Source organism: Phyllostomus hastatus, unplaced genomic scaffold, assembly GCF_019186645.2.
Source record: "Phyllostomus hastatus isolate PE091 unplaced genomic scaffold, TTU_PhHast_1.1 phas_scaffold_78, whole genome shotgun sequence".
Classification (NCBI taxonomy): Eukaryota; Metazoa; Chordata; class Mammalia; order Chiroptera; family Phyllostomidae; genus Phyllostomus; species Phyllostomus hastatus.
This window is the reverse complement of record NW_025334041.1, coordinates 72204496-72228750: the sequence shown is the minus strand read 5'-3', so window position 1 is coordinate 72228750 and position 24255 is coordinate 72204496. Positions and strand designations below refer to the sequence as shown.

General features: G+C 50.2%; 1 protein-coding gene across 4 annotated transcripts in view; it reads right to left on the bottom strand.

Annotated features, from left to right (window-relative positions):
• Nucleotides 1-24255, bottom strand: part of REEP1 (receptor accessory protein 1) — a 111352-nt gene that overhangs the window by 10669 nt on the left and 76428 nt on the right. The window contains exons 5-8 of one of the 4 annotated variants that reach the window (XM_045827399.1): nucleotides 23840-23953; nucleotides 14747-14899; nucleotides 5652-5829; nucleotides 687-722 (exon numbers count right to left, since the gene is read on the bottom strand). In XM_045827399.1, the coding sequence (XP_045683355.1) occupies nucleotides 687-722; nucleotides 5652-5829; nucleotides 14747-14899; nucleotides 23840-23953 (481 nt within the window). The remainder of the gene's footprint in view (nucleotides 1-686; nucleotides 723-5651; nucleotides 5830-14746; nucleotides 14900-23839; nucleotides 23954-24255) is intronic. The other 3 variants (XM_045827400.1, XM_045827404.1, XM_045827401.1) reach the window with 3 other exon arrangements.

Here is a 24255-nt window from a genome sequence, read left to right as displayed (position 1 = left end):
CAGCAGGACCAACACCCCTGGGGCTGCAGGGCTTCACACGACAGAGGCCCTGGTGAGCTCCTGCATCCTCACCCCAGAGCACAAGGAAATAGGACCCTGTGGTGGTGTTGAAAACCCCTCGCATTCTTTGACACTTCTCCCTTTAAGAAGTAAAGATGAATTCCCTTCCCCTTGAGTGTGGGCTGAATTCAGTGACACATTTCCAGCAAACGTGTGGAATAGGGCAGAAGCGGTGCTGTGCAGCGTCAAAGACGGTTCTGACAGCTTCCGTGACTTCTGCCTTCACATTCATCCCCTCTCTCTCCAGTCACTGTGGGTAAAGGTAGCTGCCACGTTTAAGGACACTAGACAGGCCCACGTGGTAAGGAACGGAGACCTCCAGACAGCAGCCACGAGAGAACCATCTTGGAAGTGGATCCTCTGGCCTCAGTCTGGCCTTCAGATGGGTGCAGATGGCTGGCACCCTGACCACCCTGAGCCAGCAACACCCAGTTAAGCTGCCCCAAAGTTCTAGCTTGCAGACACTGTAAGGTAGCACATTTGCTGTTTTAAGAAGTTAACCTCCTGACCCCTCCCCTCCCAGACCCTGCTGCTGAAAGGGAGCCCCAAGGTCAGGTGCCAGCTTGTGGTTAGAACCTCCTCCAGAGGCGAGCCCAGCGCGCTGCAGAGACTGGCAGTCTACTCACCTTTCCTGGTCCTGCAGGTGGAGCAGCAGGTGCACACTGTGGGGATGGGGGCACCATCAGCGACAGCCTCCCTCCTGACAGGAACTAGCCCCAGGCAAACAGGGAGGCCCAGGAGAAATGTGGGGATCTCAGCGTGTTCAGTATAGGGGTCCCACAGGTGTGGGTCTCTGTGGGACACTGAGGCAGGGGAGGGGACCATTCCAGATCCAGTCTCCTCTTGGGTGCTAGCAAATGCCCTCGCCTGGCACAGAGGTTACGTCTCGGATCCTGCAGCCCCGGAGAGGGCAGGGGCTGGGGTCAAAATTTCCTCTGGGAGATAACCCAACCACCCGGGCCCAGATAGATGCCCCTCCCCTGTACACCTTCCAGTGCAGAATGACCTCTAGGAACCCACAGACTGACCTCTGAGCCCCAAAGTTCTTAGTGTCTGGCCATTTGGTTGAAGGCCTAACCTGCTGCTCGTGCACACTGTTGGTGCCAGTGTGCACCCAGGCCTGAGCGGGTGTGCACTAGACACATGCTAGGCGGCCCCAAGTCCGTGGAAGGCAACACTGTTCCTTCGGCTCCTTTGTGCCCTTCCCAGGCCCATATCTCTTCAACACACGGGTCTGATGCAACACCCTGTACTTCACTCTGTGAGGAAGGCAATGTGTTCTTGCACACTCCATATTGTTTTTTGGACAATGGGTTTGTATTTTTATTTTACATAACTTGTTACATAATATCACACCAGTTTTGTGCTTTTCTTCACTGGACATCATGTTTTCAAGATCTACTCCTGCGTCCAGCAGCTGCATGCAGCTGCAGGGAGTGCAGCCGCCCCCTCTCCCCTGTCTTCTCCCAGGCTGCTGTTAACTCCTGCTACCTGTCCAGGGTTTGCCAACTGTTTGCTCTCCTTACAACCTACAACACAGGCTGAATAGGGATTATTGTGCCCTTTTTTCAGAGGAGAAAGCGATGGGATTGGGCTCCTCTCTGTGCCAAGGTCAAACACCTGGTAGTGACACCCTGGGCTATCATTCTGAGAAAGGTTCTGAGGCTCAATCCAGGCCCAGTGGGGAAAACGGTGGTGCCTGCTGAGTGACAGCTGCCCCGCTGTATTGCATGTGCTGTCCCTGCACAGGTCCAGCGTCACCCAGACAGGATGAAAGCCAGACCCAGAGCCCCTTCTCCTACCCGACCACACTTGACGTCCAAGGCCCACAGTGGGGGCTGGGAAGGCACACCAGCCCTGTGAGGCGGGGTCTTCTCTTGAGAACTGCCCTGCCTGGTATCAGAAGCTGTAACCCCCTCCAAGGCTAAGGCTGAGGGAATGACCTTGGACCATAAGCCACCAAGGAGACAAAAGCTTATCTTCCTGGCAGGAACACCACTGCTACTCCTTTTACTTCACCCTTCCTGGCCCCCAATGCTTGGTCAGTTAGCCAATGATGGGTAAGATTCCCCAAGGGGGGAACAATCTAAGACAGGCACGATCACATAGGAGGCCCTCAAGGAAGGACTTTGGGGGCTACAGCAAAAGGGGGTGATGGACCCTCGCCCCTTGGCTTTGAAAAAGCCTGAGTCCTCATTGTCTGTGAGAAAATCTCCTAATTTCTTGGTTGCCTTAGTTCCCTTGCTCCACCTAAGCCTGAAACAATGACAGGGTGGTGCAGCTCTGTGCTGAAAAGGGCGGGTTCCCCAGGTGATCAGGCCTAAGAAAGAATATGTAAAATCCTGTGAAACCTGCTTTGTTTAGACTGCTCTTAAATGAATGATAAGTGTCCAAGGAAGAAGTAAGTTTGATCCTTAAAGTTTTTTTACAGCTCTTTGACCCTGACTCAAAATACCTCCTCAGACTTCCTTGTTACCTATTGTTTGATCCTTACTTCTGGCAATGAGTAATGAGCTTTACCTGAATTCTTATGTAAACGAACCCAATAAAAAGTCTGCTTGGGTGGGAGAATGGGGAGCTCTTCCCTAAGGAGGGTGGCCATGGCACTCTCCACTAGAGAGAGTGGCTGTTCTGTTCCTATTTCCCCACAGGACCTGGTTGTCTCTGTGTATGTTTTTCTCGTGTTTCGGTGAGTCATCCGCAGCGTTCTACAGTCACTGCAGGCCAGTGATCGAGACAGCCTTCTTTGCCAGACTTCTTCCCAGACACCCCACCCCTCAATGGAGGGGTTATGAGAGCCCCAGATCTGGACGCTTTTGCCCCATGCTCAAGCCTTGGGCCATCTTCCACCTGTTTTTCTTTCTGAGATAATTTTTACTTTAGGTCCCAGAACAACTGGGACGAAGGCCACATGACCTTTGTCCTCCCTGCTGGGTCAGCACCTCCATTCTCTGCCCCCTAAAACCGCAGGTGCCGAGGCCAGGGCAGGCCGTGAGGAGAACTGGGTCCTGTGGCAGCACCAGGTTCTCTGGTTCTCCGAGCGCCACCCGCCTGGCCTGCGCCCTGAGCTGCCCCACCGCCTCCTCAGGTGTGTCAGAGGGGCCACTGCTGATGAAGCAGCAGCGCCAACACCACACAGATCATCCCAAACTCTGTTCTGCCTGGTGCTTGTCTGGGGAGATGCCGAAAGCCCAGGGGACAGCTGCCATCGCTGTTTAGCTCCCACCAGACTTCTCTCCTTTCCAGTTCTAAGGCTTCCCTGAATAACCCAGCATGGTGAGGCCCTCTGTGGCCTGGCCCAGTGTGAGGCCTCTCTGAGCCTTCCACCTCCACTCGGCTCACCTCTGTATGACAGCACAGAATCTAAGAGGGAAAGGGACTGGGGGGCCACCTAGGTCCACTTCTTAGCCAAATCAGGAATCCCTTCCTAGAGCCTTGGTACCAGATCATTCAACTTTGCTTAGGGCCCTTCCAGTGACAGGGATCTCACCACCCCACAAGGCAGCCCATCTCTCTCCTGCACACATTCATATGTAAATTGCTCAAATAGGTGAATTAAACAACTCAAGAATGGCCCTAAGCACTTTTACGTGGATTATCCCATTTGAATCCTCAGAACCACCCTGCCAAGGGAATCCTCATTCCTCGAGGGCAGGTATAGAAGCTGAGGTCTGAGTCAGTAATGCCTTGTGCAGGTCCCGCAGCCAATAAGTGGTTCCCCCTCGAACCTCACCCCACTGGCTCTGCTCTGCCCTCTGAGCCTCAGAGACTGAGGCCCTTTCTCCTCCCAGATGACAGCTTGCACTTGAGGCTCAGTAGCCAATGAGCCACTCAAGGGTGGAGGTGGCACCTAATCCTGTTTCACCTCACTAATGTCTGGGATCGAGCCTAGCAGGTCAGAAGCCATAGATGCTCAAGGAAACATGGACGGTCAGTGGGTGAGTAGACAGAGGGCACTGGCCTGGGAGTCAGGAGGCCTCAGGAGACTACCACCAGGGGCGACCCTGGTGACGGTTCCCTCCCCAGGGCCTCTGTCTCTTGGTTGGTAAAATCAGAGGGTTAGGTTAAGTGGTTCCTGAGGGCTCTTCCTGCCTGGCCTTTGGGGATTCCATTCTACGTTCTCCTGGGAGGAGTTCCGCAGGAGATAACCTCCTGCTGTGGCCAAGCCCTCACCTGCCCAGCCCTGCCAGGGTTCACACATCTCCTTTGCAACAGAAAAGCCACAGTCTTCAAACCTGGGGCTGAAAGGGGTTATCTCCAAGAGGTGAGGAAGATGATGGATACCGGGGCTGGCCCTGTGGGGTCCGACCTTGCCTGAAGGGGGCACGAGTCATCATTCTCAGGGAGGCCATTGGGCTGCTTCTTTCCCAACCACATCTAAGACCTCCAAAAGTTAGGCCCCTGGGCTCGGGCCAAGGTGCTACCTGCAGGCTGCAGCCCTCAGTCAGAGTCCAGGTGGTCTGATGTCCCTGTTTGTACACTTAAGGGCAGGGCAGCCACCAGGCACACATCACAGGTGCAGATTCCAGAAAAGTGACCCAATTCCTACCCTGAGGCTCAATTTCCCACCAAAGGTGAGGGGCAGAGGTGGCAATCTAGAACTGTCTCCTGCACCCCTTTGCCCTCTGCCCTCTGCAGGCAGTAGCAGTGCTCAGCTCCTGAGGCTTAAGGGCCTGTATCTCCCCAAGGAACCGTCTGGGATACCGTGAGTCCTGGCCCAGCTCCCTGTTCCCTAACTCATGCCCTCACCCTCCACAAGCCTGAAACCCACTGGTGGATCAGAGGTTGATGGGTCCCAAGCACAGCTGCCCCTCAATAGTATCACATATCTGGGTCTCGGCCAGACCTAATGAATCTCTGCAGGTGGACCTAGGACTTTGCAAGGTCCCCAAGTCAATCCCAATACAGGTGACCCCTTGCCAGGAGTTTGACAACCAGAGGCAGACATGCGGTTTCCAAAAGCCCCACAGGAATTTGACCTCAGAGCTGGTGTCCGCACCCCCGCCCCACCCACCATCCCCCTGGGCATGTGGCGGCTGAGGTGTGCATGGTGAAAGGGGGGTGGGAGATGGGAGGACAGGGTGGGAGATGGGAGGACAGGGTAGAGTGAGGGAGAGGCACAGGGAATAACCACACAGGGAAAAGGAACCACGCAGCCATGAGTCCTGGGCAGGTGGGAGGGGCTGCTCAGGTGCTCAGACAGGTAAGGCCCCTAGAAGTGAGGGGTCAGAGAGGAAGAGGACAGAGAAAGCTGCCCGGCCCAGTCCGACTGCACCTGATGTCTCCAGTTTTGGTCCAGGCACAACGACCCCATCACCCCCGCCCCTGGACAATCAGATGAAGGAGGTGGGACCCTGTGGTGCAAGCGACCTAACCTTGCCCCCCGGTCGGAGTCCACAGGCCAGCTTCCCGTCCTGGCCTGAGTGGTGCTGCCCCTTAGCTGGCCTGCCACGGTCTGCTGAACGACCACAGTGGAGGCAAGCCCGTGGAATAGGGGGCAGGGGCCCGGGTACAGGCCACACAGTGAACTGGGCCCCTCAGTGAAAGTGAGGCCCACGAGGTGGAACAGGGAGGAAGTGAGTGCCACCTACCTGAACTGCCAGCGCTTTCAGAAGCACTCCGGGACATCTTAGGCTGGCCGTGCTTCCCGCTGGCCCGCCCAGACCCTGGTGGTGGGGGGCCGGAGGGAGCAGGGGCGCCGTCTCCCCTGATGGTGGTGAGGTCCTGCATGCTGAAGCTCCGGAGTCTCTCTGATAAGGCACCCTGTCCCTGGACACAACACAGGAGGGAGGGGCACACGTCAGTGACCTGACCCACGGACCAAGGGCAGGGGCAGGGGCAGGCAAACAAGGGCCAACAGGAAGCTCTGGCAGCCAGCAAGGTGAAAATTAAGACCTGGAAGGACCCTGTGGAGGGCCACGTGCCCAGGGTATTTGCTGGAATCCTTGAGGATCAAGGTCTGGAATATTCCAGGGCCTCCTGTGGGGCCCAGCAATTGTTCCTCTGGCCCCTGGCTCCTTCCTGTCCTTCAGACGCCTCTAGATGATGAGCTGGAGCTTCAGACAGACTCAGGGCCAAAGGCGTGACCACTACCTGCAGTTCCTGCCCCCAGGAGCTGCCAGCTGCTTCTCTGGCTTTACGTGAACAAAAATCCTTCCAGAGCCACATTTTTCTCAGATCCCAGCACACAAGAATCTGGTCAGAAAATCAAAATCTAATAATCTACATACTCAGTCCTTATTTCAAAGGATGTAAAATACAGGCAGTATTTCCAAATGTATGATGACAGCAATTCCCTTCATCCACTCACATCACTGCAGAGCACGTCCACTCCCACCAGTGCATTTGAGCATCACAAAATACCCAAAGGGAATGGATCAGAAAGGAAAATATGATGTTAAGAAAACACCCTGCTGGCTGCAACCATTTCATATTCTGAGGGAGCCACAGAATCCTCCCGGGGGAAACTGTTCTTTTGTTTAGGAAGCAAGATCAATCCATCACAGTTCTGAAAGGGTGTTGCGTGGGTCACCGGCCAGCAGTGACCACGGAACGCTGTGGATGGCTCGATGAAAAACACGCAAGAAAAAACACATGCACAGAGACAGACTAGTTTCTGTGGGGAAGTAGGGACGAAATGGCCCCCCCCCCCCTAGTGGGGAGCGCACCGATTTACAGTCCATACCTGCTTTTATTGGGCTCATTTTGCATAATAATTCAGGTAAAGTACAGTACTCATTAAGCTGTAAGACTCTGAGGAACAAACTAACTTCCTCCTAAGACCCTTCTCATTCAACTGAAAGCATTCTAAAAGAAGGTTTCACAGTAATTTACATGTTCTTTCTTAGGCCTGATCACCTGGGGAATCCGCCCTTTTCAGCACAGAGCTGCACCACCCTGTCATTGTTTCAGGCTTAGGTGGAGCAAGGGAACTAAGGCAACCGAGAGACAAGGAGGTTTTCTCCCAGACACTGAGAACTCAGGCTGTGTCAAAGCTGAGGAGTGAGGGTCCATCACCCCCTTTTGCTGCAGCCTCCCAAGTCCTTCTTTTGGGGGGCCTCCCAAAGTGATCGTGCCTGTCTTAGGTTGTTCCCCCCTTGGGGAATCTTACCCGTCTTTGGCTAACCGACCAAGCTTTTTGGGGTTCAGTTATGAATAAAGCAGCAGAAGTAGCATTCCTGCCAGGGAGATAAGCTTTTGTCTCCTTGCTGGCTTACGGTTCCAAGGGCGTTCCCTTAGCCTTAGCCTAGGCGGGGGTTTCAGCTTCTGATATCAGTCAGGGTGGTTCCCAACAAAAAGGAAGGTCCTCATTGCCTGGATGTGGGAGATGTGTCTGCATCAGAGTGCAAGGGCCATCCTGAAGGCCCAGGGAAGAGGCAGAGCTGCAGTGAGCCTCAGGGGCTGCGAGGAGGCTGTGTGTGTGGCGGGGAGGGGGGGGGCGGGGAGAGGCCTGGGCAGTGGGGGGCAGGCTGGTAGAAGACTGGGTTGTTGAGAATTGGACTGGGATTTGAATGGAAGGTGCTAGGCAAGTCACCACCAGGCAGATCAATGAGCTCTAAGCATCTGCATAAATACCAGCAGGGTCAGACGTCCCACAGGTATGTGGGAGCTGGGAAATGATGGCAAGGGGCATTTTATTTGCATAGTGAAGAACAAATGGTTCTGGAGGGCTGGAGGACTCTGGGACGATAAGGCACAGCAAACACAACAGAAACAACAAACCAGCACAAAATCAATGAGAAGAGCCAACAAGGGTGCCCCAGGCTGGGGCTGTGGGGACCTGATGAAACAAATGGACTTTGCAGGAGGCTTCTAGAGAGGGCAGAAGGGTCTGGGGAAGATCTTCATTTTACTGTTTGAAAAAGAGTAATGAGAATGGGCCACCAAAGCACAGCAGCTCGCTGCGGTGACCCCAGGGAAAGAGCCAGGAAGATGGCGGAGCACGAGAGGGATGGGTCCCTCAGACGGGAGGGGAGCACGCCAGGAGCCTGCAGACAAGTTTAGCAGAAATGTCTGAATAAAACAGATGCATTAAAATATGAAAAGTAAGTTCTCCTCCTACCAACAGTATAAAAACAATGCCTCCAAAGAATCACAACAACAAAAAGGAGACGATTTAAATAAGCAAATTTACACTATTAGAATTACAAATCCCAGCAAAGGGGTTTGGGAGGACACTATGTGAAAATAGACAGAAGCCACCCTCGTTGCCACAGACACTGCTCTGGAACCTCGGTGGACGAGGGGGCCGAGGCTTCACCTTCTGGATGTTAACGGCTGGGTGGTCTCTGCCATGAACATGAGGGCAGGACCAGCTGCCTACTGTAACCCCCACCAAATGGATCAGCCAATGAGCTGTGATTACTTTACTCAGAAAAAGTGTAGATATCTAGAATAAGGAGAAATTAGATGACTAAAGCACAAAAACTGATTCTGAAGAGAAAATATCTGATCATTATAAGGGAGTAATTCAATGTCAGATGAACATTCAGGAAAACTCGTGACTCACTCTCTCATTCACCCTCCCAATCATTCATTCATCTGGTCAACAACTATTTATCAAGAACTTTCCTATCAAGGGCAAGACACTGTGCTAGGTACTACTAGGAAATACCAAGAACAGCTTCATTTCTGACAAAAGGTAGAGAGACAAATGGACAGATAACACAACAGTGCCATCGTGCCAGAGACTACAGTGAGGACCAAGAGCAACAGCCCTAGTCACACCTGGATTCAAATTTCGGTCTCATCACCAGCAGGAGGGCGACTTCAACCTCGCTCTGTAATAGGATGCAGCAAGAGGGGCCCCAAATAGGAATCTGGAATGGGGTCCAGAACTCAGGGTGTCCAGGAAATATCAGATGTCCTCACCCTTTCCCCCTACAGGTGTGAGTTGGGGGAAGGGACACATGGAGCAGGAACATGCAGGGCTGTTTTATACAGCAACAGCTTTGCAGCTAACCTCTGGCATGGTCATTTAACATATCTATAACCTTTAACTGGTTGCATAGGTATGTTAAATAGCTGTGGCCATTCTTTGAGCCAGAGGGTTGGGAGTGACTTCCACTCAAGACATAACTGGGAGGAAACTCCCCCTGGTTACAGCGCCTGCGTGAGAGCTTGGAAATGGTTGGCTCCACGCCATGGGGCCACGCCTGCCCAGACTCACTACGGCAGCCCAGTAAAGCTGGAAGGATATGAGAGTGCTGGCAAGTGTAGCTGATTGTGGAAGGAGTCAGAAATGGGACTGCAGAGGAAGATTGGTGTGGGGATTTAAACCCAGATGCAGCAGCCATTAGAGGGAGAACCACGTGGTTTTGGCAGAGTGGAACCCCCCTCGCAGTTTTGCCAGGGAGAACCACGGGCTTTTGGCAGAGTGCAGACCCCCACAGCTTTGCAGAGAACCACATGGCTTTGGCCAGAGTGGGGACCCCCACAGTAATGTGAGGGAGAATCACCATGAGGCTTTAGCAGAGAACCGCCATGCAGTTTTGGCAAAGTAGAAACCCCCTTGCAGCTTTGCAGAGGAGAACCACATGGCTTGATCCTGGCCAGTGACACAGCTGATGGTGTCAGGAGCCTGAATCTACTTCTTTTCCTGAGATACAGTACCCCAGTTCAGGGCAGAGGCAGAAGGAAGCACTGTGTGCGTCTGTGGGTATCCTAAAGGACTTCGATATTTTAATGAAGACATTAGGTCACTACTTTAAGTCTGTATAGCTTTAAATATTTCCTTTTCACAAATCTCTGGGATTGAGAGACATCTTTCCTCTGGCAGCAGACAATGCGAACCTAGTGGGGGTCCTTTCAGTAATAGTATATTGTGCCCCCCTTGGCCCTGTGTTTGGTAACAATTTTTGGTGACTCCAGTGGGATAATAATTGCTCCCCCTGGACCCTGGAGCTGTTCTGTAACAGCTCCACCCCAGCACTCTCATCTGCCGAAGAGCCTCACATGGCAGGGTGGTACTGAGGATTAAATGAGACTATGCCTGCAAAAGAGATCCATGACAAAGCCCAATGCACAGCCAGCATCCAAAAAATGTTAGCTGTGATGATAACTGCTGTTGCTGCCTATGACACATTGAGTTGCTACTGAAATGGAAGGAAGGAAGGAGGGAAGGAAGGAAGGAAGGAAGGAAGGAAGGAAGGAAGGAAGGAAGGAAGGATGGATTACATCTGGCCAAAAGGACCAGGAGGGTTTTCATGATTCCAATCCCAAACAAATGATCGGGAACTAATTTCAGCAATGTGCCTGCCAGCTTTCACAAATGCTCGGCAGGCTGTCCAAGGGACCATGGCAGCAGGCACCATGTGTGCTAGTTTCAGCAGGGCCTTCTGCTCCACTCCCAGAAGCTGGCCAGCCCAGCTTCAATGTCATGATCATCATGAAGACTAGAAGTGGCACAGGCTAGGAAAGAGGAGGAGAAGATAATGTCTCAGTATCAGCCTAGTCCTGTCTCAGATGAATTCACAGTGGCAGGGATACAAGGCTCTTGAAAACAAATTAGCTGTACCTGTTAAAAGAACCTGAGATGGTTAAACTCAGTTCATCCCTCTCATTTGTAAACTACTCGGCTCTGCTCTGTCTCTCCTCAACACCCCATTTCTATCCACTCGCCCTAAACCCCATCCTACACTGCCACTTCAGCTTTGCTCGAGAGAACCTTCATTTTGGTTTTTATTTTGTTTTGTTTTACTTTAATTTTTTTAAAATTTATTTTCGAGAGAGGAAGGAGGGGGAGGGAGAAGAGAGAGACATCAATTTGTTGTTCTATGTATATATGCACTCATTGGTTGATTCTTGTAAGTGCCCTGACTAGGGATCAAACCTGCAACTTTGGCATATTGGACAATGCTCTAACCAACTGAGCTACCTGGCCAGGGTGAGAACGTTCTTTTTTTTTTTTTTTTACTCTGGAAACAAGTAAAATTGTATTCTCAATTTTAATAAATGTTCTAAGTATGGAAAAAGCTTAATACCATGTTTTCAATAATTCAATAAACCACATTACCATATTAAGATCTTTGGGAATTCCTGCAGTATTTTGAGTTAACTCAGTGCATCCCAAGCATATTTGACTGTAATGGCATATACTGTTAGTTAACCATCTGGAAGTTGTTCCCAGCCCCACTCTTGAAATGATGAGAAAAATCAGATTTCCCAGCCTCCCTTGCAGCTATGGATGGCCATGTAGTGCAGTCCTGGCCAATGGGAGGTCAGGGGAATCTGATAACTGGGGAAGGTGTTTGCCTGACATGCAGGAGAAAGGCCTGACTCTGCTGCCTGCTTTCTGCCTCCAAGTGTGGCAGAACTGCCGTCTTGTGACCAGGAGGCTCACCGAGACATCAACCCAAAGCACTGATGTCACAGACATCACTAGGAATAATGACAGCACTCACTTACTCCTAGACTTCTGGTAAACGATGTTCAGCAATTCTAAGACATCTCTTTATCTCTGAAATTGGGGTGGGTCTCATCAGTGCTGTTGCCTTGACACCGCTGCCACTGCCTACACATAAACACCCTTGGCTATTACTCCCTGTGTGTGACTGAACAACTGAAACCCGAGTGTTCAGTTAACAAACCAATTAAGAACCACTTGAAGAAGGTATATGAGTTCAGGTTGTCTAAAACACATTTCACTGACATCTTCTGGTAAGATCAAGAAAGTGGCAGCATCCGAACTGGCAGAATTGGTACGAGTAGCACTGAAATCCCAGGGTTAACAGCTCTGCATCACCCACGCCCTGGGAGGCAGAGAGGGACACAGTGTGGCCATAAATGGGTTCCGATGAGCTGAATTGGGAAGTGACTCAGAAGAGTCAGACTCTGAATGCAAACAAGTGAGGTTAGGAAGACCTCAACCAATGTCTTGTGTTTATATGTTCCTTTCAGTGTGTATACAAAAATGACACACAGAAAAATCTATATCTAAACAAGGCTGAGTCATTTTAATGAGTAGGAGTAAAAAGTTCTAAGAGAAAAAGCATTATGTCCTAATCTAACTGGCACTATTTTCTTTCTCAGTGTCACATAGGACAGTGACGTGTCTTAGAAATACACACAGCACTTTAGATTCCGCGCAGTATGGCTGCACTTCTCAGAGCAGCTTCTTCCTCTAGCCACCTCAGCAGCCTGCTGCGTGCTCTCAGCACAGTCTGTACTTAGTACTCCATACAACTGTGTTAACTTTGGCATTGTTTGTTGGTTTGCTTTCCCCTCCAGATTGTTTATTCACTGTTGTGGCCTTGGTATCTGCCACTCTGTCCGGTGCACATTAGGGGTCAAGGAGTTGAACGAATGAACATATGGCCATTTATCGAGCAAATCACTGAGTAAAGTACAACAGCAGGAAATCCACACCCCACCCCAATGCATTAGCCAAGGTCCCAGAACCGAAGGAGCACCCTACTGACTAGGGAGTTGGGTTTTGTCCACAAGGAATGTACGGAAGATGCCAGAGGTCTGTAGGGTGCACAGGACAAAGGGCACACATGAAAGGCAAGGCTTCTGGAGGAGAATGCACTTGACCTGGCCTTGGAGGACTTGGGGTGGTCGGGGGGAGAGGGAAGATGGGAACCAGGTGGGAAGAGGAGTGTATCTCTTAGTAGCAGCCACCATTCAGAGCTGCCACTTCATTCCACCCCAGATGAGGTCTTTGAGGTTTTGTCCACTAAGGAGATGGGGACCCAAGTTAACTGTGTTAATGGTCAAATGGAGGGACTAGCGAAAGTTCCTGCCGAAAGGTCATGGGGTTTCTTCTGAAACAACCACGTTGGTGGAGGACAGGAACAGGCACGAGACCTCTGCACTGAATGCCCTCTTTTGTCCCTTTAGAATGTGGTGCCGTGAACATGGATAAGCATTAAGAAGTCATGACAATGTCATTTTTAACAACAGCCACAGCACACTCCCAAGATCATCTTGAGGACCCCATTTTGTAAACACAGAGCTTGCATGATGCTGAGAAATGCCATTTAGAAAAAAAACAAAAACAAAAAGAAAAACAAAAAAACCCGTGGAACTATTTAAAAATAAAACAGAACAAAGAAAAACAACTGAGAAGGAAGACGTGGCATCCCCAGAACAGCAGTATATTGGCTCCCGAGCCCTGAATGCCCTGCCCCAACCCTGCTGCTGGGGTCTCCACAAGGTCAGCTGGGTCTTTCTCAGCCTTGCGATTTCATTGGGAAGTTAAAGGGTGGAGCAAGATTCATTTCTAACTGGAAAATTCTGAGTTCAGGAATGTCTGACCCTTGTCTGTGGCTCACTATCTGGCTCAGACTTCAGTTCTACAATGAGAGTTTCTAGAATGCTTTGAAAATCTCTAGAACACACGCCGGGCCTCCCAAGGTAACTCTGACAAAGGGTGAAAAAATTTTGGCGTGTGTTTTTAAATGTTTTATATCAATTTCCTCTCTAGTCAAGATTGAATTTAGAATATGAGCCACAGAAAAAGCTAAGAAGTTTGGGGCCGTTTCAGGAAGTAAGGTCTACTTTGGTCCGCCTGAGCACCTGCCCCTGGGGCCATCGAGGCACAGGTCAGCACTGTCCTCAGCACCCTCCCTGGAAGAGCCCCTTCGCAGCCTAGCACCACAGGGCAGGAAAGGCAGACATCCTCAGCCTCGAGTAGAAGCCCATCACCTGCCTGTGCTGTAGGACTCTCGCTCTCCGGTCCCCGCGGTGCTGCAAGCACTGTGCACCCAGCTTTGCTGTGACTGCTTGTTTGCATGCTGTTTGTGGCCTTCTGGGCCTGGCAACACAACATGGTTCTCTCAGCCATGCGCCACAGAACCACAGGAATTCCACAGACGTATCTTGGGGACAACAGCAATGACATTCCTGATTATTTTCATCTTTTTTCCTAGGTAAAACTCTTAGAAAATTGGACTTCTAGAGGTAAACTGGGTCACTAAATTTTCTATTAATCTGAGCCAGCACACAGAAAAGTCTGTATGTTTTGATATTTTCCTGGTCAGGGGAGGGAGGTGTGTTCAGGAAACCCCAGACCTTTAATAACCTGGTACTCCAAGGGAAACAATTTAGCACTAACAGAATGCCTGCTCCATGGCCCATGAAGCCCGGACTCAACACAGCCGTCAGCCTGGCTGTGAGCCCTGGAGGAGGCCCTCTCCCCCAGAAGGGACACATCGAGCCTCAGGGGAAGGCTGCCGCAGGCACGCTTTGGAGCCCGTCTGACCTCTGGCACATCTAACCCCCAACTGAGGACACTGAGAATAAGACAAAACGCTTTAGTGTGGCAGGCAATTGACAGCAAAGCCCCGGCATGGCCACATTTCCCACTAGTAGTTCAGAAACAGTTAGTGCTTCCGCTGAGGCCCCGGTGCAGCCGCCCCCCTGACCAAGTTCCCGCCGCAGCCCCACGCGCCCCGCAGCGGTGCCAGGCAGGCTCCTCACAACATGCCGGATGGGGCGGGGCCTTGTTTGTGACGCAGCGTCATTCACAAACAAGAGAGAAAGAGACAGGAGTGCTCCCCACCACAGCGTCAACCATCAAACTGAATTCATTTTCCAGGCATCAAACAAAGAAAGAAAGAAAAAAAAACAAGTCAGTTAGGTGCTGCCAAATTAATACAGTAAGAGGCTCCAGAAGGGCGGTGAAGTGGGAGCCGGCTCTGGAGTGAACGCACACGCACGCACACAGGTGTCAGCAGGGGAGCACCTGGCTCTGATCCGGACCACGCACCGGTGGGCGGTGGGGGCAGCCAGCCTCTCTACCCCACCGAATCAGTTTGGAGTTAGTCACACCTCTCAACGGGGTTACCTGCCCTTCGCTGAGGTCCCAAGAGAAGACAAAATGAAAGAGTCGAGCCACCTGATAAAGGGGAAGAGAAAAAAATGCCGTGGGCACCAAGCCTACAGAGCGGGGTTGAAGGGAGCCATGCTGCCCTTGCCTCCCACACTCACACAATTCTCCATTCATTCATTCTCTCATCCATTCACAACAAACAGTCATGTTTACAAAGCGCTGTGCAAAGTCCTGCAGAGGAACAAAGATGAACACGAAACACCATACGGTTCCTGCTCCCAAGGAGCTCACAGTCTAGCGGGGGTGTCAAGATGTAAATGCACACAAGGCGGCAAATGACAATGATGACACAGTGTGTGACAGAAATCCACAGGAGGGAGAGACAGCACCATCGACCAAAAGCCCCCCACCTCGGTGCAGGGGGCTCCGACTTGAACAAGGCAAGGACTGCGTCACCAGAAAGAAGGGGGAAGAATGCTGTGCCTGTGAGGGTTTGGGCCACACATGAGTGTGCAGAACCTGAGGCACGCTTGGGAAATGGACAGAACAGGTCTGGGAGAGGTTCTGGCACCGGAGGGTAACAAGAGATAAGCCTGGAATGCGTGTACTTGAGTTGCCTACACATGAACTTTGATGAGAGCTCCAGTGACGGTTTTGAGTAGAGAGCAATGTGAAGGAGGCAAGATCTTTGAATAGTCAGAACATGGACGGACTGCATGGCATACACCAAGCACTGGCCCCACACCTGCTCTCTCTTCCTTCCTCAGCTTGCAGCTGGGCCCATGCACGTCTGGAAAAAAAGACTGTATTTCCTAGCCTCCCTTCTGGGAATTGCCCTTAATGGGAGATGATAATGCAGAAACAAACATTAACCATTGAGGGAAGTCTAGTTTGGTGCTCTGGTTTGAAACAGGATGGATCTGTGGCATCAGGAGGTGGCTGCTGAGCTGAGCAGCAGGGGCTGGGGGCTGAGAGACGGATGTGTTGAATAATGATAAAGCATGGATGAGTCAAGTCCCTGTCACCCAGATCAGGGCCTGGCCATCTGAGTCAGGCCAGTACCCAGGGGAAAGTATTTCCGGGTCAGGGAGGCCCTCCACACACAGCAGCTGTCACTGCCCTTGCACATACAAGTCCACTGCTGAGATGAATTGTCTCAGCTGGAGCTTCTCCTGCTCCATGATTCCTCCTTAGAGAGGTGAGGGCCCCGAGGAGAGGTTAGTGTGCTAGCACACCTCTCTTCCTTGCAGGGCACGGTGGCACAAGAAGCCTGTTGGAAAGAGGCAGTGGGAAGAAAGAAAGGATGGGACTGGGGGTTATCCACAGGACAAATTTGTTCAGCTGTTAGTGAAAAGTGGAACTACGGTTATGTTTATTTACAAATGTGCCCACATTATCCTAAGTGATAAAGAAGCTCTATCTCGTGGTAACATGTACATGTGATCCAAATTCTTTCACCTGGTATGTACCACTTCCTGCATGAATGTGGGGCCCCAGGCTTGTCTCAAGGCAAAGAGGGAGCCTGCCATGGCAGCATTTGCTGGCTGGCTTTGCATATTAATGCACCTCCTTAACTCCTAGAGGTATCTGATATAAAATGGTCAGAAGGGCAGGCAGCCAACCTTAAAAGTACCAGGGCAGTGTCTGACTCTCAAATTCTCCATGGCAGACCGTCATTTTTCAGGCACTCACCATGGGGCCTCAGGGCCTGGGGGTGCTAGGAGTGATGCAAGGGATGCTGGACTGCAAACTAGAAAGTCTCACTCTGACCCCAGTTCAGCTGTGTGACCTTACACAACACCTGGGCCTCAGTGTCCTCCCCTGTGAAGCAAGTGGCTACAGTGATGCCATATCTGAGGTCTCTTCCTACACTAGCAATCCATGGTGGTTAGACAGTCCTCCCTCCTGGAGAAGGAGGGGGACAAAAGGGGGAAGGAGTAGGGCAGGTGCCCACACACGGCAACCTGCCCCACAGGGACCCATTCACTTCCAGGCTGAAGAGAAAGGAGCAGCTGTTTGGAAAGTTGGGCTCAGAGCCCAGAGATGAGAGGGATACAAGCCCAGGGCAGGAGGGTGGCTTGCCCAGGAGACACAGCATAGGCAGGGCGAGCACCAGACAAGAGGGGAGGGCAGAGACCCACAAAGGTGGGAAGCCCAGCTGCCTCTGCAGAAGAATCGGAACCATAAATACCTGCCCAATGGCAGCGTCTAACTTGTTTCTTTTATTCTGTCCTACAGTGAAGAAAAGACCCCGGTCAGCCTCGGAGACCAAACCAACATGAGCAGAAGTGAGTGACAGGGAACCTTTATTAATCTTTTAGTATGAGCTCTAGATCCTATGAACTCTCTACGTGTATTGTCTCATAACTGTTTTGTGGTAGGTGCCAATGCCACACCCATTTTGCAAGTGAAGAAGCTGAGGCTCCCAGAGATGCATAAGCAAGTGGGAGAGCTGGGAATTATAACCCCACTCTACTTATCTCCAAAGCCACTTGATGCTAAGTATTACTCTATGGGCCAGGACTGCTAAAGATATATGTGACAGTCCTTCATTCCTTTAACACTCACTGACACCTCCTGGGGATGATATGAACATGCATGTGAATGACAAAAGCATGAGAGACCCATTCCACCTGGAATTGGGGGGTTCTGCAGAGGCAGCAACATTTGACCTGGAAGGGTGAACAGAATTTCTAACAGGCAGAAATGGGGGCAGATGAAGGAGCAACGTGAACAGGAAAGGGAAAATTCTAGAAGTAGTGCACAGTGGTGCTGTGGGTACAGTACAAGAATAAAAAGGTAAGAAGAAACAAGAGAGGAAGGCTGGGATCAGGGTATGATTGCTCAGGCTCAAAGGGGAGGGAGAGGGGCAGCCGCCCGCCTGGGAGCTACTACAATAGTCCAAGTTAGAAGGGACGGTGAAGAGAAGACTCGAGGAAGAAGGGAAGGGATGTCAAATGGGCAGGACCGGAAGAGTAAGCAGGAGGAAGGAGAAGCGGCAGGTGACAGCTGAGGGTGAGGGAAAGGAGATGGCCCAGGGAGGGAGAGGAGAGCAAGGGGAGAAATCCCACACAACACTCAGGCAGCGAGGGGAGGAAGAAGAGAGCAAGCAAAAGAGAAGAGTCAGGAAGGAGGAGGTGACCAGGAAGTTGCTGCATCATCACAGCCAAGAAACAGCTCTTCCCCAGCATGCAGGATCCTAAAAATGCCCTCTCAGACCCCCTAGGCTCAACCAGGCTTTTCTCTGAGGTCAGGCAGGCTGGTCTCTCTGTGCACTAGGACTCTTGATGCGTACGGCTGTGTATCATCTGCACAAGTAAGCATGGAATGGAGGGGGCAGGTAATGTCAGACCAGCAGCTCTGAGTTCCAGTCTGCCCTCTTCAGCTGCTTGTGGTGCTGAGGCTGGTGTTTTCATCCACCTACCCACCTGCTAAATGGAGTGAGGTATGGTAACATTCCAAACAGAAACATTTAGGGGAAAGGGATGCAGAATGAGGTGACACAGAATGACAAAGGTGAGTGTGGCAGAACCGCACTGGTCAAAAGTCTCGCTTGGTTCTGCCCCCACATGGTTTAGAAAGCTAATCTGGGGGTATGCTCATTTGTGTGGGAGATCAGAGGGTGGGGGATATATCCCAACTTTTTCAGCAGGCTGTTCATAACAGTTTAGATAACCTTCATGTTTAAAACCAGTTGCTGTGGTGAATTCCATATATTAATGTTATGCCACACAGCCTTCAGCTAAAATAGAAGAAGGTTAACTTGTAAGCTAGCACAGTGGCTGGAAAATGTTCCCTGGATGGGTAAGGAGACAAGCATGAGGCTTCTTGTAGTCCTTGGCCACTTGGGTTCAGCGACAGGATGGAGCGAAGCCCGTAAGTGAGACACAGAGATGTGGAGGGGACAGCAGTCTTCTCTTCTTCCTTGACAATGCCTTCTAAGCATGAGGGAGGTTTTGTAAAAAGAAAACCAGTGCTTGCCCTCTGATTAACTGTAAACAGGTAGGTTTTTGCTAGGAAGAAACAAAGACAAGGGCAATTTGAGGCTCAGAAGCCTCAAATCACTATGCTTGTGAACTACCCAGAACAAGCTTCCAAAAATAAAGTTCCATGGTGGTTTGATGGAGGTGTTTTATTCAATAAGAGGTTCAGATTAAGCAGTGAAGGATAAGCGAGAAGGATAAGAGGGTGAGGACTTCTTAATTTTTAACTATGCTGAACTGTTTTGTAGTTTGTTTTATTTTTGAAGTAAAATTAAGTGTAAATTTAAAAAATGAGTGAGAAGCCCTGACCTGTGTGGCTCAGTGGGTTGCGCATTGTCCTGCAAAGCAAAAGGTCACTAGTTTGATGCCCAGACAGGACACATGCCTGGGTTAAAGGTTCAGTCCCTGGCTTAGGACCTGTATGAAAGGCAACTGATTGATGTTCTCTCTCACATAGATGCTTCTCTTCCTCTCTTTCATCCCTCCCTTCTCCTCTCTCTAAAAATAAAATTTAAAAAACATTTTTAAAAATGAGTGAGTAAACACAGTAATTGATCTCCCTGTAGAACTAACTAGCTGTTCAGATGCTAGGGCTGCAACCAAGACTTGACTCCCCCTGGTGGCTGCTGACCATAAGTGCAGGCAAAGTGCCTGAGTTTTGCTGGCCAAGTCAGGTCAAGGGGTCTGGTGCAAGAAAGCAGCACCAGACCACAGGGCAGGATGAAGAAATGAAAGCTACGCCACAGGTGATGCTATAGGCTGAGTTCCCATCCCCCCGTTTTCCTAGTGAACCTCATAAGCAGAGGCCCCAAAGTGCTGAGAGGATAAGCGAGGATCCAGACAGAGCACTGCAGGTGAAGGGGAGAGAACAAGCCCAGAGGCTTAACAGAGAGGGCTTGGCCCGAGCGCTGCCGCTGGAGAGAAGCATCTGTGAAGATGGAAATGTCTGTACCTGGACAAGCCACCAGCAGTGGTGCCTGCTGAGGACCTGAAATGCGTCTGTATCCCAAGAAACTGAATTTTAGAGTTACTTAACTTTAACTAATTTAAATGCAAATAGCCAGAGATGGCAAGTGGTTACCATACTGAACAGAGCGGGATTGGAGAAATCAGGAAGGTTGATTCTTCAGATCAATCGACAAGGTTTAACAAGAAGCCATGTGTGTAAAACACTTAACAAGTCAGCACTGTTTGTTTGTTTGTTTGTTTGTTTGTTTTTTCTAAGGAAAAAGGAAAAGAGTCCAGAGCCCCTCATCTGCAGAAGCTGACGCTCCAATGGGAAATATGAGATTCTGGGGGAACCCACACACTCTCTGGGGAAGAAGAACCCCTCGCTCACAGGATGCCTGCTTTCCTCAGAGCTGCAGCCTGAAACAGGCGACCTGACTGACAGGCTTGGTCCCACTGCACCTGCTCTGGAGACAGGATCCCCAGGGACAGGAGCACAGCATTATTTTCAAGTTACAAGACACATGAAAAGTAAGGTCGGTTTAACCAGGGCTGAGACTTGGGCAGATGAAATAGACCCAGTATGTGGTTCAAGTTCCAAGGGGAACAAGGTGGCCTGGAAATCTCATGGTTTTTAAATTTTTGATCAATTTGTTTCACTACGTTTTTTTTGTGTGAAAATGTGGTTTGCTTGATGAATTAATTTCCAGAGCATTATTTTTCTCAAAGGGAGAGAGATTTCCAGTTCTAGTCTTAACAAGTTCCGCGGCTCCATCTTCCCTCTGGGTATAATTAACAGCCAAGGCCTAGCAAGGACGCAGTCCTGCCTCCGAGAAGGTGCAGAGAAGTGTGTCCCCAGGGAGGACACCACAGTTTTCCCTGAAAGCAAAGGTACATCAACACTTCCTGGGGACAGGGATGAGACTGTGGGGAAGACCTGGGGTGGGATGGGGGTTAAGAGGCCTGAGGAGAAATTTCCCATGTGTAACTTTTTTTGCTTTAGCTTTTCCAGTTCTAAGATAATATTAACATCAATAACAACTTATATTTCTACAATGATATGGTTTGAAAAGTTTCTTCACACTTCATGATGATACAAAAAAAAACCAAACCCTGCAAACATTCTTCTTCTCTTCCTCCTTTTTAGGGAAAAGGTTTAGGGCACAAAGTTATAAGAAAAAAAAATTGTCCTGTTGAGCTCAGCTGGTTGCACCTAAGGAACCATCAATGAAAGAAAAAAAAGCAGAACATAGGGGAGGAGTGACCCCCTCATCCAGTCACCTGATCCCAGCCTCCTTTTAATCTGTTCAAGCTAAGACAGTCTTTTAGTCACCTCACACTCTTTCTCTAATCCATTTGGCTAAAAATATTACTTATTTAGAGTGAGAACTGATTTGTGAGTTGAAGGTGTTTTCTGGAAAGAGCCAGGCAGGGTCCAAGAGCCATGAGTAGGGTGACCATCAATCAACCCAGCTTGCTTGAGACAGACCTAGCTGTACCTGTAGTCCCATCAAAATTATGACAGCGCCCCTTTCACTCTCAGATGTGTCCTGGTTTGGACATTAGGTCATATGTCACCCTAGTCATAGGTGACTTGGCAGGTGTCTTTTTTTTTTCCACAAAATTGCTCTTATGTTCTCCTGGAGTAATCAACAAGGTTGTTCAGGCTCAGCTTTCTCATTCTCAAGGTTGATGTCTCTAAGGAGTAAAGTGTGCATATCCCAGGGATGTTAAAGAAGTTAATGTTTGAACCCTAATCATCTGTGCACTTATGGTTCTGAATGCAGGCCTCAAGCAGGAACCCAGACAGAGCTGGCTATTTAAAAATCATCTGGGGAACTTGTTAAAAATAGAGATTTATGAGCCAGCTGCCTGAGATTCTGATTCAGCACATCTGAGAACCTACTGAAAAACAGAAAACAAAGCTTCCCAGGTGGTAAGGACATATAAACCGGATTTGGACACATTGGCCCCTGCCTGGGGTGATCCACTGTTGCTATGGAAACCTCTGATTTACCCCTCAGCCAAACTGGAGTTTATTTCTTCTTCTTTAGTACATATCTGTTTCAAAAATAAAGGGCATTATTTTTGGAAGAGAAGATCTGTTTCTTCTCTCAAGATATATTTATAGAGGAAAAGCAAAGTTCCTCAAAGGCAGAAAATTTTCTCATCCGAAACCCAATTCATCAGGAAGTAGGCATCCCTCACTACTTTAGTGCTTCTAGAAAGAACTATTGAGATGTTATTTCCTGAGGCAAGTTTCAGACGTCTGCAGCTTCCCTCAGGTTTACTCAGTTGCAGGTGCCCAGCTGGAGGGGTCTGGGCTCCTGGGCTTCCCCAGGGGGTCAGAGTGGGGTCGGGGGGTGACTGGCCAAGATGGCAGCAGGACCCCAGGGGCTCCAGCTTGAGGCAGACCTGGCAATGGATGGCCCTACAAAATTACCACCAGAATAAAATTTATAGACACATGGCTAGGTGGACAGGTGACCGTATTGAGCCACCCTGATAAATACACCACACTTACGCTCTATGACTGAGCTGAGTAAAGAGCAGTAACCCATCTTCTGTCAGGCTTCAGAAGCAGAGGAGATGGGGTCAGGAGAGGGGCAGAGGGAAGGTTTCTGTAGCTTTATATTGTAAAACTGGCCTGATGAATTCAGAATTTAGCGATTCTGAGTTCTCTTTTCTTTCAGCTTAAAAATAAAAGCATGAAATGGTTGCATCTCATACAGAAGGATCTTGGAATTCACTGCTCTTTGTAAATCCTGCTACACCTCTTTGGGACACCAAAGCAGAATGTCCCCTCCAAAGACACTCACTGGAGCCCATCACCTTGCTAGCAGCTATTGCACTGAGGTGGGCAAGGCCTCTCCAGGTACCAGCTGTAAGAGGTTCTGCATTACAGAAGGAGCTGGTTCTTCTCTGAAATAGGAATCCTCCCCTTTGCTCTGTCTCCCAGCCCATGTTTGCAGAACTCCTTGACTTCAGATGGAAGGTGCTTTTCAAATAGACACTCAGCCCTGGGTGCTGAATCTTTCTACCAGAATTGTTGCTAATGTGCTTCACCCTGGTTCAGGGCGCAGAAAATCCAGCTCAGTGCCCTGATCCATGCTGTCAGCACCCTCCACCACATCACCCTCCCAAAGCCCATAAGCACCAGGATCTCTGTTAATTGCCCTCTTCCAAACCCTTTCACAGCTCCACCTCCTTTTGCCTGTAAACCCTCACAGGCCACCCAGGACTTACAGCTCCCCTTTGCTAACCCAATTCACCTCAAAACTACAGCATTTCCCAAACATTAGGGAAACTGCCTCTCCTCCACCCCTAGCTCCTGAAAAGCCCCACTCCACATGTGGATTTGGGCAAGGGGTAGTCACCAGGAAAACTAGGCCAATCTGCTGAATTTATTCTGAGTAAACATCTACCGATTTAATTTTACAAGGCAGAGCACATAATGAGAAACTGACACAACAAGGAGCATGTGATATGAGAAGAAACTAAGAAGGAACAGGCAGGACCTGTGAACGGGGCTGGGAGGAAAAGAGAAGTAAAGCTAACATCACAATATCCCACCGGACCAGTGTTCTTCAAAGCCTCTCCTCCCATAGTTGCTGCTGTTACACATAGCACTGCCCTCCGTGTTTGAGCCACTCAGCTTTCTCTGGGAGCCCAGGTCCTTCCCTGTACCTCTTGGGCCACTCACCTGGGAAGCTGCAGAAATGCTCTCCCTCCCACCCCTTCCCTCCTCCATTTGTCCTAGGCCTAAGCTCCAAATAATTTAGAGGATGTTAAACTAGGACTCACAGTTGAGCTTCAGGGACTCTGGGAACCTCTTAACATTGCACACATTGTGTGTGTGCACACACAGGCACACGCAATTGTCCAGGCACACGCAATTGTCCAGGCACAAGATTCACCATGTTTCCATCAGATTTTCAAAGGGACTCAAACAAGGATGAAGAACCACTGATTGGTCCTTAGTGTGTCCTGTGCAAGTTGCATGGGGGATGAGCAGGGCAGGCTGGAGGGACCGAGACACTCACACGGCCATGGTGGTCAGGGCCCAGCACCGTACCTTGGAGGCAGCCATGACCGCTGCTGTGGCCGCCACATTCAAGCCCCGTTTCCCAAAGTGCACAAGGGCATCATAACTTCGGTCTTTTGCTTGGACCAGGCAATCGTCGATTTCCTGTTAAAGGGAAAAGAGACACACTGAATTGGAAGGTTCGGGTAGATCTCTGTTCTTTCTCCGTTCTCCAGAGGTCTGGGCTTGGCACCTTGCCCAGTCACTGATTCTCACTGGGACCAAAGTCATAGGCACCTTGGGTGCGTGTACACTGGTGGGGAGGGGAAAGACAGAGGAGGTACAGGAGAATGGAAATGGGAGTTTTGTGAAGACAGCAACTCACAGGCCAAGGAAGGTTTTCTTCAAGCAACACTTAAGGATTCTTCCTATGGCCCTCTAACATTCCAGGGAGGCTTCCAGGGTCC